Below are 16239 nucleotides of genomic sequence, written 5' to 3'. Positions count from 1 at the left end.
ACACACATTCTCCAGAATGGGGGCGATGATGGGTTCATAATTTCATGACGAAGACTCGTTGGATATTCAGTCAGCAGGGCCTTATTCACTTTTTCTTAAGATAAAGACAATTATTTGATTTCAAGAGCACACAACTAAGTGTCATATAATATTTAATATTTAAGCTAAACAAACAATGAAGGATCTGTGCATGAAACTGCAGCCGCAGACATTAACTTCAAGGAATAAAAGACTATATGCATTCACACAGTTAACTTTATTTAAATGTTTCACTCATATAAAATGACCCTGAGTTGTTAGAAAATAAATGTGTGGTGGCATCACTGCGAGAAGGAGCTGATAAATCGGTTCTTTGATCCGGCTCATTGAGTCAAACTGTCCAAATGGATCATTTTGCAGAAATGAATTAGACTTCGCATCACTAACACGATCACAAAAAGGGGGTTTATAACACGAAATGAGCGTATACTTCACAAAAAGTGTGGAAATGTGAGTAATTTTAATTAAGGTATCTGATTAAGGTATCTGTATTTTGGGATATGGATCCCCATGTTTGAAGTCTGAGGTGTATGCTGGGTATTGTAGTTCCCTGAACTGAAAATCTACAGCGTTTGAACAAAGTATTAGTTACACGTGTTCAGTTTAACATCTTAGTAAAAAATTTTTTTTTAAATTAAACATATTTAGACTAAACAAATATATTCAAGAGTAATACAATATACATATACTAAAACAGACTTGGTGTATGTTGTAATGGAGCAACCGTTGTGCTACCTTGTGAAATGGCATTAGGTTTTAGTTGTGTGCTCTTGAAATCAAATAATTGTCTTTATCTTAAGAAAAAGTGAATAAGGCCCTGCTGACTGAATATCCAACGAGTCTTCGTCATGAAATTATGAACCCATCATCGTCCCCCATTCTGGAGAATGTGTGTTGTGTTAGACAGGGTGCTTCATGATTCAAAGGGGTATGTTTGAGTTCTAGACCTACCTGTATGTTGAGCGTGACCAGCTAATTTTACCGATTGTTAGCTCATGCCTAAATTTAAGTTTCATCATAAAACTAGGTAATCAGGAACTTGTAATAATAGGTTTAACATTTTATAAGTTGGTCAATCACTCATTCATCGCTTTATCTTAGTGCAATGTTTTCTGCAATGGTTGTACTTGCTGTTAGGATGCTTCAAATTCAGTCAGGTTGGTTTTATGAGCATACCCTTGTTTGTCAAACTAGCGTTAAGTGATACTGATCACATTTTTAACGTTTAATGTAACGTTAACTTAATTACAAAATACTGGGAAAAATTAAACTAGTTACTTATGAAAATGTTAACGATTCCATAGATGGATATCTCGCATAAATTGCATTGACTGGTTTAAAATGAGACACCGATGTTTCAGGAGTTTAGAACATGCACTTATTCGTCACCGTTTTATTTCCTATTTGGGTTGATGTATATTTATTTTATAAGTTTAACCATTTTTCCAACCTGTTGTTAGATGCCAATGTTTCCTGTCACAGCCATGCATAGATTTGATTTCAAAACAGTATCATAGCTATTAAACTATGTTATGGTTTTAATGTGTATTGTCTGATTTAGTGGTGGATGTGCTATAAAACTAAAATATTATAATCGCAATTCAAGTGAAAATCCTTGAGACCTGTTAACCCTGCCTGGTTTCAAAACATTACATACTTAAAAACGAAAAAAAAAAAAAAAAAAAAAAAAAAAAAAGCAATCAAATGTAATCGGCTCAATTACTTTTTTTCTTTTTCTTTTTTAGTAATTGAAATAGTTACACTACTTATTAGATTTAAAATAGGGTAACTTGTAATCTATAACCTACTACATTTCCAAAGTAAGTTTCCTAACACTGTGTAAAATATTTCTATCAGGGTCTCGGAAATGATAAAACAAACTTAAGGATGTTGTTGGCCATTTGTGGGTGTCTGTGAAAGGTGTGTACATGCATGAGAGAGTTTGAAAGAAAAATGTTTCAGGTTAAAGATGTGATTTTACTACAAACTATAAGCTTTATAACTATAGAAACATAACACATCTGTATCAGTAAGATATGTCACCACAAACCATCAGACATCAGCTTGGGGTGTGATAAGATTATTATCTCTTTAAATCATTTGTCCAAATCTCTGTTAAATAAAACTATAAAGACAGTTATTAGCATTTACATAAAATAAAACATTAGTGCAGAAATAAAGAAACTGGCTAATAATTAAATTTTTAAAGAAAGAAAAGTCTAATCTGTTGTAAAGATTCTGAGAGACATTTTTAGCACCTTGTTTAACCCTTATGCGGTCTTCGTTTTGGAATCACACTCATGGTCTTTGACCCCAGGCAACAAAACTTAAATTTTGTAACAAAATAATAGTTTAAAAAAATATATAATATTTTTTTTCCTGTTATTAATGCAGTTTTCGTAGGATTTATGCTATTTTTTTAAATATATATAAATTATTAAATAAATATTTATTTTTAATAGTTTTATATGCAAAAACAGCTTTTTATGTAAAATTCACTTTACAAAATACCCACATTTTAAACTTTCATTCATGGGGATAACATGGATAATTTGATATGGTTTAGAGTAAGATTTTTGCCCATTTTTTCGGAAAATGCAGTTTTAAAAGTAAAAAAAATATAACTTTTACCACTAGATGGCTGCTGAGCACTACTATTGACTAATTGCTATTTGACCAACAATAAGATATTTTTTCACAAGTTTTTTTCAGTTGAGTACATATCTACATATTATGAAATCACAATTATAACAATAAAAAATGCTTTTTGTCAAAGTTAAGCATTTTTTGTACTGAAACAAAACCAGTTCTGTTACATATTGAGTAGCAGTACACAACATGAACATAAGAATGCAACAACAACATCTTTTTTTTTTCTTTTTTTTGACAAATTATAAGAGAGCAGTTTTTATGGTCTCCAAATGTAGTCCTGTGTGTTTCATGATATGTAGATATGAACTCAACTGAAAAAAACTTGTGAAAAGATATCTTTCAGGTGGTCAAATAGCAAAAAGCATATAGTGGAGCTCTGCAGCCACCTACTGGTAAAATTATTTTTTTTACGTTTAAAACTGGATTTTCCAAAAGATGGGCAAAAATCTTACACTAAACCATGTGAAATTATCCATTTTATCCCCATGAATGAAATTTAGACATGTGGGGTTTTTATGAAAGGGAATTTTACAAAAAAAGCAGTTTTTGTATAAAAACCTATAAAAATATTAATTTATTAATTTATATATATTAAAAAAATATCATAAATCCTCCAAAAACTGTACACTTGAGGAGTAAAAACATTAATAAACAGGAAAATAACATTTGTTTTGTTTTTTTAACTATTATTTTATAACAAAAATTGCATTTTGTTGCCTGGGGTCTCCAGAGACCCCAAAGACCACGAACGTGAGTATTTTTTTCACACTAACATAAAATCAAGCTATCATTCCAATTTAATTTTTTATTTGTAGATCAAGATAGTGTTGACTGATTTACAAAGTCTCATACCATTTGGACAAAGGGAACATTTTTTTTTAATTTTAGCGAACGCCATTCGGGGTCCAGAAATCCCCCGAAGACCGCATAAGGGTTAAGACATACTTTTGTTGCAAACAAACTTATGAAAACTAAAATGTCTAATTTAAGTCTAATTCATAAAGAAAAATCTCTGTAAGCATCTTGCTAACCCATGCTTTAGAGCAGGGGTCACCACACTCGGTCCTGGAGAGCCGGTGTCCTACAGAGTTTAGCTCCAGTCCTAATCAAACACACCTGAACTAGCTAATCAAGGTCTTAATAGGTATACTTGAAACTTCCAGCCAGGTGTGTTGAGGCAAGTTGGAGCTAAACTCTGTGCTCAAGTTTGGCGATCCCTGCTTTAGAGCATCATGGTTTTAGGTTTGATTTGTTAAAATCTGTTCAAAACAAGTTACATCATTGTTCAATCATACTGCTTCCCATAATCATGTAAAGATACCCATGTGATGCTAAACGTTTTTATTTGTAAAAGGTTTGTGTAAGCCATCATAATATGTGGAATTTTTATGAGGGGCAATAAAGCATTTTGACACATAGTAGCCTATTAGTCTCTCTTACAACGCAAGAAAGTCTTAAGCTATAAATTAGAACAATATAAAACTAAGTTTATTTGAAGACAGGCATGAGTGTTTATAGTGTGACATGACAAATGTTAGAGCCTGTGAAATACTGTTTGCAAATATCTGCTCAAATGTAGAGGTTTATAACATGCTTAACATTTAGTTTCTCAGAAATAAAATGTTTTTGTACTGTATAATAATTCATACAAAGCATGTTCATTTATGACTACAAAATCATGCTCGGTTTTCAATCTCTGTGTGTGTATGTGCATCAATGAAAGCAGTGCATTAATATTGAACAGTAATTAAACCAATTGTGAAACATCTGTGCATTAAATGTTTTTAATGCATTAAATGTTTTTAATGCATACCTTCCAGCCAATAAGAATCAAGTTCTCAGACAGACCATGGTATAAATACAACTATTGGTGTATGTAACTATTGGTAATTATTGGTGAAACTATTGGTATAACAAGTACTCACCCAAAACTTTAACATCTTTAATCTTTTTGGCTGGCAATTTTACAATCACATAAGGGTTTCCACAGATAACTTCGGGTGATTCTCCTGTAGAAGATACATCATGTGGCAGGAGTGCAGCATGACAGGTCGCAGTGCCAGAGAAATTCCTCATTAAAAGGCGATCAAAGTAAAGAACCCGTACAGAGAAGTACATCTTTCTCCCTTGAGTCTGAGGAATTAAACAGTTTCAGTTTTGTTTTAGGGGCAGACAACACACAAAAAGACATTAGCACAATTGGACATTCAGAAAATAAATATCCACACTGTGTGTGTGTGTGTGTGTGTGTGTGTGTGTGTGTGTGTGTGTGTGTGTGTGTGTGTGTGTGTGTGTGTGTGTGTGGAGTGTGGACAAACACAGAGAGATCAAGAATCTTTTGCCTTCCAACGGAATGTTCAAATCAGAAGGCTAAAATCAGGGTAGAAAATGTCATCCTAACATTATAAGTGCACCTCAGGAAACATTATCAAATAATTTTTAAAAAAGGCAGTTCATGACATTAATAGAACTAAATCAGTTTCACACTTGTTAGCAATCAATGATTTAGTGATTAACTTCAGGTTACCTGTTGAAATGCCCGTTTTAATGTTAATATTAGCTATATTAAGATTAAATCTACATGCAGAAATTAAATGGGATAGATCTATATAATTGAATTAAAATGTCTGGTATAGAAATAAACAAAATTAAACAAACCACTCAGTAAAGAGACAAATGATAAAAGTTTGTAATATAACATCTACAACAGTGCTAAAAAACAAACACACACAAAAAAACAAAAAACATTTTACCCAGTTTTGAGCATAACAGTTTTTGAAATGAATCCTCAGCAGCATTGATGGCCCATGTCTTTTTTTGATGCATCTGCACCGTTTTTGTGAGTGTGAATCAGCCCATTTTGTCTCTGCAAATATAACTTAAATTCATAATTCAAAACAAAACTGTAAGATTACACATTTATTTATATATATATATATATCTCATTTTTTTCAGTGGCCAAGACTGTTTCCATAAACATCCATATAACAAAATATGACTTTAAAGCCTTTATGTATAACACATTATAAAAGTAGTTTTAATGCATTAATTATGCCTTGTATTGCACCTTATAATGCACTGTAGAATCTCATGAATAATTGTAACCAGAATTAACACATTACAACACTTTTAAATTCATTGCTACACATTGCATTTTAAATTTGATTATAATTATTTAGGACAAAACCACACATTATAATTAATTATAATGCATCATGCCCTTTAATAAAGCTGTATAATGCATTATACATAAGGCTATACCAATATTTGCTGTAGGCTATGACACAAAGATGGCCGCTGTGGTTAAAGTAAAATTTAAAAACATTAATGGCTTTGCAACACTAATAAATATTGCAATTACAAAAGGCAATAAAAGTCTACAATTAATTAAATTCCATATGCAGTTCATTGTGTAACCAAAATACCAATAGGAAGCATTATCATCCAAGAGTTGTATAAAAGACTGTAAAACGTGTTTTGACGGCGAGACTGCAGCGCTCTCTATTTTATTGCTTTAGTGTTTAATAATCACATACAGCCGTATCGCAATTACTGTTTGTGCCAAAATTAAGACCTCTTAAAATAGTAACCGAGATTTTTGTCATGCTATTTAATTTAATCTAATTCAACCTTAAATTTGTTTAAACTAAAAGAACCAGCTGTTTAATAAATAAATGATGCGAGTTTAAAAAAAAAAAACCAAAAAAAAAAACACAGCAGCTCATACTTAATTTTGATCCATCTGTAAATGCATTCTAATTATTACACTTACCGGTTGACCAAAAACCAAACACCACACACAAAATCGTACGGTGCCCGCCAGGGGACACCTTCGGTTCACTTATGTTTGTTCGTGGCCACGACATATTAATTCGTGGGAACGTAATATTATGTCGTGGGAACGTCATATTATGTCGTGGCCACGAGATCATTTTGTCGAGGTAACGACATCCTTATGTCGTGGCCACAAGATGCGATGATGAGGGAACGAGATCCATTTCTCGTGGCCACGACTTCTTATGTTGAGGAAACAACATGCATTTCTCGAGGCCACGAGTTTAATACATAAACAAACCTGCGTGACCATAGTAACCCAGGATTATCAGAGAGGTTTATTCATATTTTATTTTTAATTAAGAAATTATTATATTAATTGTTACAGAAATTAATACAATATTAAATTATTATATTAACAATGGGCGAAGCTGTATATGCCAGTGCTGTCTGTGCGAGATGTAGACTATAATAGACCTAAAGAGTTTATCATGAATAAATATTACATAAAGTACATCAAATAAAATAGTCCTACAGGAAACATTTTATGCATCTCAGAGTCTTGTCCATTAACTGATCCTCCTCTTTCCGTAATATTTTTATTATTCGTTTATATTCGTTATTTTCCCCTTCATTTCGATCTCCTTAACGTTCTGAATGTAGGTTCTATGACTGGGATTTTTACATTCAAAGGCTGAATTTAACATATACTGTATTTTATTTAGTCTAATTAATAGACAAATATAGTGTTTCAGTGAAGAGTGAATTATTCACGTAGTTTCATTTGGAAATCATTTATCGTCACACCATAAAATAGGCCTACATGACATTCCTTGAATTCTATTAACTGATCGTCTTTTTTCCGTATTTGTATTATTATTATCGTCATCATTATTATAATTATTATTAATTATTATAATTATCCTATTATTGTAGGCCTATATATTTTTTTATTTTCGTTTATATTCGTTTTCCCCCTTCATTTTCATCTCTTTACTTAACGTATATGGAAATGATACTGTAAATGCTTGACATGCTATGACTGATTTTGACTGGAATGTAGTTTAAAGGTTGGATTGAACATTTTTATTTTGTTTCATCTAATAGACTAGACTATAATACTGTTCACTGACGAATGAATCATTCACGTAGTGAAACGAATATAAATGAAAATAAAAATATATACAATAATAATAATAATAATAATAATAATAATAATAATAATAATAATAATGATGACGATAATAATAATAATACAAATAAGGAAAAAAGACGATCAGTTAATAGAAGGAATGTCATGTAGGCCTATTTTACGGTGTGACGATAAATGATTTCCAAATGAAACTATGTGAATAATTCACTCTCACTGAAACACTATATTTGTCTATTAATTAGACTAAATAAAATACAATATATGTTCAATTCAGCCTTTGAACTGCATTCCAGTAAAAAATCCCAGGCATAGAACCTACATTCAGAACGTTAAGTTAAGAGATCGAAATGAAGGGGAAAATAACAAATATAAACTAATAATAGCCTACAAATATTATGGAAAGAGGAGATAATGGATAAGACTGGGATGCATAAAATGTCTACATCGCGCACAGACAGCATCAGCATTCGCATATACAGCTTCGCCCATTGTTAATATAATAATTTAATATTGTAACAATTTCTGTAACAATAAATATAATAATTTCTTAATTAAAAATAAAATATTAATAAACCTATCTCTGATAGGCTAATCCTGGGTTACTATGGTCACGCAGGTTTGTTTATGTATTAAACTCGTGGCCTCGAGAAATGCATGTTGTTTCCTCAACATAAGAAGTCGTGGCCACGACATAATATGACGTTCCCACGAGTTAATATGACGTTCCCACGAATTAATATCTCGTGGCCACAACATAATATCACGTTCCCACGAGTTTATATGTCGTGGCCACGACAAACATAAGTGAACCGAAGGCGTCCCCTGGCGGGCACCGTAAAATCGGACTATACAATGGTTTCAGTTTTAGGGAGTTAACATAGGAATTTGGCATAGATATTAGGCTACATTTTTTAATATGCTATTTTATCTAATACTACACAATATATTTTAATGTCTTAATTGTTAAGCCTATTTCTAATTTATGAAAACGAAAAACGCTGTCTATTTTGTTAATCATATTCGTTGAGGTGATTAATTACGCGTGCAAAAACTTACTATTTAACTGTTAAATGCTAGAAAAAAGTTAAAAAAAAAAAAAAAACACATGTAAAAACAATATAATAAAAAAAAAAAAGTATACTTTGTTACAATTATGTATTCGTGTCGAATGAATCTGTTCCTCTCGGCTATTAATAACTTCAAATAAACATTTTGCAAGTACTTACGGACAATCAGGCGTGGATTTGAGTGGCGTGTCATGGCAAACTTGATCCAAAGGACTTCACTGCCACAGTGAAACGCTGGCTGATAGACGTCAGACATCACGACTCCATCCAAATTTTGTTGATGTCCTTGATGGACGAAAAAGCGAATTGGAACATCAGAAAAAGATCATTTTTAGTTGACTTACGTACTCGGGAATTAGAAGCAGCTCAACTTCTTAAGTATCTCCAGGTCACTTGTCCTCGGGGAAGGTCTTCAAATTCGTCATTCTGTGGGGGATCCGGTCTACTTTGGCCCGTATTCCCCCATTTTTCATCCCAACCGTGGTCCGCACATGCATAGCACTTGAGAGTGGATTCGCCCGTGGAGTTTTCTGCTGCGGGATCAATTGAAGACCTTGAAGCGTTTAGATACAGTTCACAATCATCCTTACGAACATCGGTGGTTCTCAAATACAACCTCTCCGAGTCTGTGGGAGACTGCTGCGCTTTGAGCGACTCGCTGGGCAGATTTGTGTCAACTTTTGCGTCATTTTCAATAAGATGGGCTAATGCCAATACTACAAACTCCCAATTTATCAACAACGCTATCATTACCATCTTAAATCTCACGTTCCACGACATTGCAGGGCCGTGACTATCAATGGCATGCCATAAACCCAGATCAAGTTTAGGGGGGAAAAAAAAAATCAAGCCTTGTGACTCTCTAACATAACCTAATCAACAAGGCCAAACTTGTGCAGGACGACCATAGATCCTGTTTATGTGCTACGCAGACCAATCGGCGAATTGCCTTGATGCAATGCATGCCGGTTATATTTTAATCAATTATCTATATTTTAAAATTATTATAACCTTTTTATGTAACCCATTTTCAATAAAATAAATAAATGAGCGATTACTTGAATTTACAATTACAATATTATTTATTGTAAACTGTTTATAAGTGTGCTTTTTTACATTTCAGGCTACTTTGGTTATTTTAAAATGATTTAAAATGGTTTGCGGGAAATGTGAGAGACTGGCAGACCGTAAATTAGTATTGTCAAAGTAAGTTTTAGCTTAAAAATATAATGCAAGAGCAAATAAAAAATTTAGCAACCCTCTAAATATAGGCCTAATTTTGTGTAAAATTGAGGTTAAATAGGAATCATACTAGTGGATAGGCATGTAGCCTACATTAAGCAAATAAGTGAACTTGGGAGAGAGAGAGATTAGAGCAAATTTATTTAAAGACGACACTTTTACATCACTGTCTCCTCGATGGACTAAAATAAAAAAGTTTAAAGTGTATAAATTACTAACAGCACCGTCTGTCACTAATTCTTCGTGGACATTTAGTGCATTTTCCATGACAGCATCGAAAGTTTGAAGGAGAAGATAATAGCGGTTTATTTAATCCGATGTTGTGGTGGATGGAGCTCTTGCTGCAGCATGCATATTGAAGGTTAGTTATACTTTACTTAACAGTTTCAATGTCGTCTATACATTTTAGGCTATTGATTGATTTTAAATCCTTTGCCTACCTCACTTACGGGTAGGCTACAACCTTTTTAATCACTCTGCAATGTAAAGAAAATAGCGTTTGACCTGTAGCAAGAGTACAGGAATGATTCATATTTATTCATTCATAGAATTGTAGTTCTTTCAGTTCTTTCTTTCTTTGTTTTTCTTACGTTTTCACATTGTCTGCAGGTTTTCTAATGTTTTATTACCAGGGAAATAACACGATATAGGCTATATTCAGTTATGCTCGTTAATAAAAACACAGCTGCCTATAAAAAAATTAAGCGATGATAGTACTCTCTGTCAGTCATAATTACAAAGTAGCCTAAACACCGACATGATGATCATGACACTGATGCGGAGCACTGTCTTGCATCACCAAGGAGTTTATTTTAATGTGATACTGAAACGTTGTTAAAACATGAAAATGAATTATACGATATTTTCTATTTATCAAAAACTATATACGGAATCTAAAGAGGGAAATAGGCCAAATCGCTTAAAGTTTAATTTGCAATAATGCGAGAAACCTTGATGTGTTAAGATTTTCTGTAGGCTATGTGTATGTAGCTATTTGTTTACATAATTTGCAATCAAGCTGTAAAATAAATAAACAAATAAAGTAAATATATTTAAGAAACAATAAATGCTGAATAATTTGCCTTAGCAAGACGAAAATATCTGCCATTTTCTGATTCTGATTTATTCCAAAATGTAACATATATTTTTTTTTAAATTTACAATTAAAAAACAAACAAACAAAATAACATAATACATAATTATTCTGTAAAAATGACTTTTAACAACGACGACACACCATTGTTTAATGAACAAGAAAAACCTTAAAAATATTGTGTTCATAAAAATTAACGGTATACATGCTATATTTTTTTTTTCTGTAACTGAACCAAACACAAAACAAATGGTCATGCACTACACTTTATATAATAGATAAATTGTAATATTTATTCTTATATATGCTAATTCAGCATTGTTTTAGAAGAGGAAAAAATCTATAAGAATAAGAATAAATGAATGTATTTGTGAGGGATTATTTATATGATTAAAAGTACCATAATGTCCTGGCTGCTGAGATACAAATGAACAGAAAAGTAATAAGTAAAAAGTTCTTCTTTGTGTTCTGTTTTTAGAAGGAAAAATATAAATATTGTACATATGCATGTATGTTGAACTCTTCGTCATATTGAAAAAAACTGAAGAACAGAAAACCTTAAAATTCTTTTTCAGTTTTCCACCACAGTTGTCACATGTTTTATGTTGTTGTTGTTTTTTTCTATTTTAAAACAATAGTTTGGCATTTTTCTTACCTTTTACAATTTTGCGGTTTTATTCGTTGTCAAATATCTTGACAACTTACTCCTATATAATATCACATGTTCGGTGTTTGTAAAGTTATCCGTATCTTTGTTGTCATGTAAATTTTAGTCAGGTTTTTGTGTTTACAATCATACAGAAATCAGCATTTAAAACTGTGACTTAAGTCTGGCCTAAATAATAATTTGAATGTTTCCTTCTAGTTTGGAAAACTTGTAGATTTCCTACATGCTCTTGTGTGATAAATTAACCTGATATTTGGCATCACATTTTTCCCACACTCACAAATAACTTTGTACTTGACTCGTCTTTTCAATAATGACTTGAATGGACACTCAACCCATTTGTTCGGTGTGAGATGTTGTAAATTACACTGTAAACCCTAATGTTGTCTTTACTTAAACAATCAAGTAATGTTGACTAAACATTACTTACAATTTTGCATGTTGGTCCTGTCACTTAAAAATGTGAGTTAATTTAACTTATTTACCATCAAAATGCATAAACTTAAGATTTTAAGTGTTGTGAGCTCAAAATCATGATTAATCCTTAGAAAAAAAAACATTTTCAAAAGGTCATTTTCACAAATGTAGTCTTTTTGATTGTAAAATTCTAATACCATGTGCAAGGTCTTTTCTCTTTTTTAAATCAGAAAACAAATGGCTTCAGTTACAATTATTCACCATAATTGGAACACATTTGGGCTACTTATTTTTATTTATTTATTTTATTTTTTTGTGACACTGGGTTGCACAGTTTGATTTGAAAGCTTTTAAGCAAAGCCGAGGAGCTTCTACGCCCTTCGGAGAGGCGTGCAAATCATACGATGCCCCACATCCACATTCAGCTGTGGTGCGTGCATTATGGTAAAAACAAGTGTTTTGCAAGAATTTTCTTTTTACGCTTGAACCAAATATTAACAGCACAAAGTACGCCAATCTTTATGTGATCCATATAGTAAACTAGTTTGTAAACTCTACAGTGAGCGCAAAATCACATTACAACTACTAATAGCGAAAGTGCTTTACCGGAAATCTGACATATTATTATAGTTTGAAAATGGCCCGCGCTTACATGCTCACATTTCGCAGTTCTTTATTTTAATGTGATTGGCCATGCAAGGAGTTCCGCCTAGCAACAAGAGAACTGATTGGTCCTTTTGCCGTCGTCTGTTTTGTTGCTGACACCAAGTTTGAAGACGGATGTTTTTCTTCTATGTTCGGTAAGTAAATTATGTAAATGTAAATATAAAGTGATGATTTTGAGTGAAATATGCTTATTTAAATCCTTGTGGTACGTTTCTATAATAAAAGACAACACAGCCATGGTCAAACTTTGAAAGCGTAGCCATCAAGTAACGTTAACGTTAACTTATGTGGATTTGAGATGGTATGATAACTGAGATATCAAATTAGTCTTTATTTGATTTGTAAAACTGAAACATATTAGTTAATTCACTTAATCATAGTGTAATCGTGTATTTCTGTGGGAAAGAGCATGGCAGCCACTTCTGAGATCAATTAATTAACAATATATTGTGCATAATGTTATCAAGGTATGAATGAAAAGTCGACAATTTTGACTTGTACAGAGCATTTGTAAAGTATGCACATTTAGGTTTATTTTTGGATAACGCTGTAAGACTACAATCTTAATTATAGAGTCTTTTTTTTTTACTGATTGTTAAACTTATTATTTTCAACTTTTCTGTTACAGGTTACATGACACAATGACATGTGGAAATGTAAGTATTGTGTTTTTGACTCTGCAAGCATTTTTGTTCAGCAAAATAAAATCATGTGTTTTACAACAATTTTCTTTTCTTTTCTTTTTTTTAGTGGTCTATTCCTTTAACATGATAAAGAACACCAATTCTTAGCCTTCATTATTTACTAATTATTTATTAGCCTGTAAAGCATTTCTGTGTGGAAGCTAATGTGATTAGTGACCTGATGTTTCCCCCCAGGTTTGCATGGAGTTCAACAGAATTATAAGCAAAAATCTAAAGCAGGAATTCTAGAAAAACCTGGACAGACACAGTTCATGGACCTTTGTAAAACCAAAAGGGGGTCTCCTGGTCAGCGCTTGTTGAACTTTTTACAGCAAATAAAGGTCAGTAATTATTTGTCTTATTTAACATAACTTGAAGGATGGAAACCAAAAAACGGAAATCCTCTATCATTTCCTCACCCGCAGTTGTTCCAAACCTGTATAAATTTCTTTGTTTTGCTGAAACCAAAGGAAGATATTTTGAAGGAATATTTGTAATCAAACTATTTTGGTGCAGCACTGACTTCCTTAGTATTTCTTTTTAGTATGTACATGTAAGTGGTGCATCAAAACAGCTTGGTTTGGAACAAATTTAGGGTGAGTAAATGACAGAATTTTCATTTTTGGGGGAACTATCCCTTTAGAAGTATTTATTTTAACAATGTAATTCATTTATTATTTTCTCATATCAGTAATCTGTTATGTATGATAATCTAATATTTAATTTATATCACATACCAATGCTTAAAATAGATTGATATTGAGTTTTTTGGCTTTAATAGAATTTCATGTTTTCATGTTTTAAAGTCAGCCCAGCCAACTGAGGTCCGAACCCTTGTTCTTCGGGGACTGCCTATCATGCTTGGAGATGATGATTCTTCTTTCTTCCAGTCATGTTTAGTAAGTAAATCTGTTCTTAAAAGGGGTAGTTCACCCAAAAATTATTACCCCATGGTTTACTGACCCTCAAGCCATCCAATCAGAGTTATAATAAAATTTATCCTGGTTCTTCCAAACTTTTTAATGAGAGTGAATGGGGGATGAAATTTTGAATCTCCAAAAATTCCATCCATCCATCATTAAACTGCCCAACAAGGCTCCAGGGGGTTTGTATCAGTTTGTTTAAGAAAATATCCATGTTGGATTAGAATTAGTGGCACATCGGGCATCCATATAGTGGGCATTCTGTTAAACATGCATTGATGATAAACCTTGGACTTCTGATCACAATACTATATTTATACCTCTTTTTTTCACTAGGTATCTGATCATCACAACACTATCCTTGATGTGCCAGTGGGGATCTTATTGGAGGACACTGATCTTCAGTCTTCCAATTCCTTGCATTTGACTTCTTCAATTGGAATAATTCTTGAAGGCCAAGTGGTGATGGACAAAGTGCAGGACCTCCCACAGGCAATCTGACTTCTCTTCGGTCTGATATACGCACTACACCTGAATTAATCAAGATCACTCACCAACAAGATTGATTTCATCTGGCGTGTACTAATGCCAATGGGACAGAATGCTCTCAAGCCAAGAGTGCAGTCTCTGGCAAACCAACTTTTTGTTTAAGAAATCACTGTGATACTTTAACATTCTTTGTTTTGAGTCTCCCCCCTCCCTTAATTTACTCCATTATTTATTTTATAAAGAATAAAAAGAATGTTTAAATTGTTAAATGCAGAGTTCTACAACTGATGTGTCGTAGTTAATTTGGTATATTGTTACACCTCTGTAGTGTGGTTTTGACAGTAATATTTCAGTATTGTTTTTGATGAAATTTTGGTGAAATACACAATATGCTGAGTATGTTTTATTTTAGTTTGCTATGTTTGCACAAAGCTTAAATAGTCAAATGCAATGTTTACATTAAAATAAATACTTGATACTTGAGTGAAGTATATATGTGACCCTGGACCACAAAACCGTCGCTGGGGTATATTTGTAGCAATAGCCAAAAATACATTGTATGGGTCAAAATTGTTGTTTTTTACAAAATTGTTGAAGTTAAAATCATGTTCCATGAAGATTTTTTTGTAAAATTCCAACTGTAAATATATCAAAATGTAATTTTTGATTAGTAATATGCATTAAGAGCTTAATTTGGACAACTTTAAAGGTGATTTTCTCAGTATTTTGATTTTTTTGCACCCTCAAATTCCAGATTTTCAAATAGTTGTATCTCAGCCAAATATTGTCCTGTCCTAACAAACCATACATCAACAGAAAGCTTATTTATTGAGCTTCTATATGATGTATACATTTCAGTTTTGTAAAATTTACATATGTAATGTTCACATATGTGCATAGAGTTGTACAATTGATGTACTGCACTAGTTTAATTTTTTTTTTTCCACCTTAAGGTGTGGCTATAACTGATTTACATTACAGTATAGTGTTTACTGTATTTATTAATATTGTGACATCTTGTCAATAAAAAAAAAATCAAAGATTAATTATGCTGTTCATTGTTTTATTTCAGTTCGGTGTGTGCACTAAGAATGCAGTCAAAAATAAGAAAATTGTTCAAGTTTCAGTTACTTTCCATGTTGAGTTAACTTAAATATATAAGTACATTTGAACATAATCGTTTAAGTACATTGAATAAGTACAAAGTTTATTGAACTGAACGATTTAAGTGTAGTCTACAAAACCGCAAAGTTAAATAAACTTAAATATGCAAGTTTTGGGAGACTCCATTACTCAATTAAATTGAGGCAACGAGTTTACTCAATCACTTTAGTCCAGTCAACTTATTAGGGTTTTCAGTGTATCACAGCTCAG

General features: G+C 32.3%; 1 protein-coding gene and 1 long non-coding RNA gene across 2 annotated transcripts in view; both read left to right on the top strand.

Annotated features, from left to right (window-relative positions):
• The window catches only part of LOC141300280 (V-type proton ATPase 116 kDa subunit a 1), a 6985-nt gene extending 6370 nt beyond the window's left edge, over window positions 1-615 (top strand). The window contains 1 exon segment of the mRNA XM_073830600.1: window positions 586-615. Within this exon segment, the coding sequence (XP_073686701.1) occupies window positions 586-615 (30 nt within the window).
• Window positions 616-13654: 13039 nt separating this feature from the next.
• LOC141300057 (uncharacterized) lies at window positions 13655-15645 on the top strand. The gene is made up of 3 exons (XR_012341911.1): window positions 13655-13794; window positions 14260-14352; window positions 14713-15645. It is a non-coding gene; the product is annotated as an uncharacterized lncRNA (long non-coding RNA).
• The last annotated feature ends 594 nt before the right edge of the window (window positions 15646-16239 follow it).

Source organism: Garra rufa, chromosome 24 (genome assembly GCF_049309525.1).
Source record: "Garra rufa chromosome 24, GarRuf1.0, whole genome shotgun sequence".
Classification (NCBI taxonomy): Eukaryota; Metazoa; Chordata; class Actinopteri; order Cypriniformes; family Cyprinidae; genus Garra; species Garra rufa.
This window is presented reverse-complemented; position numbering and strand designations above follow the sequence as displayed.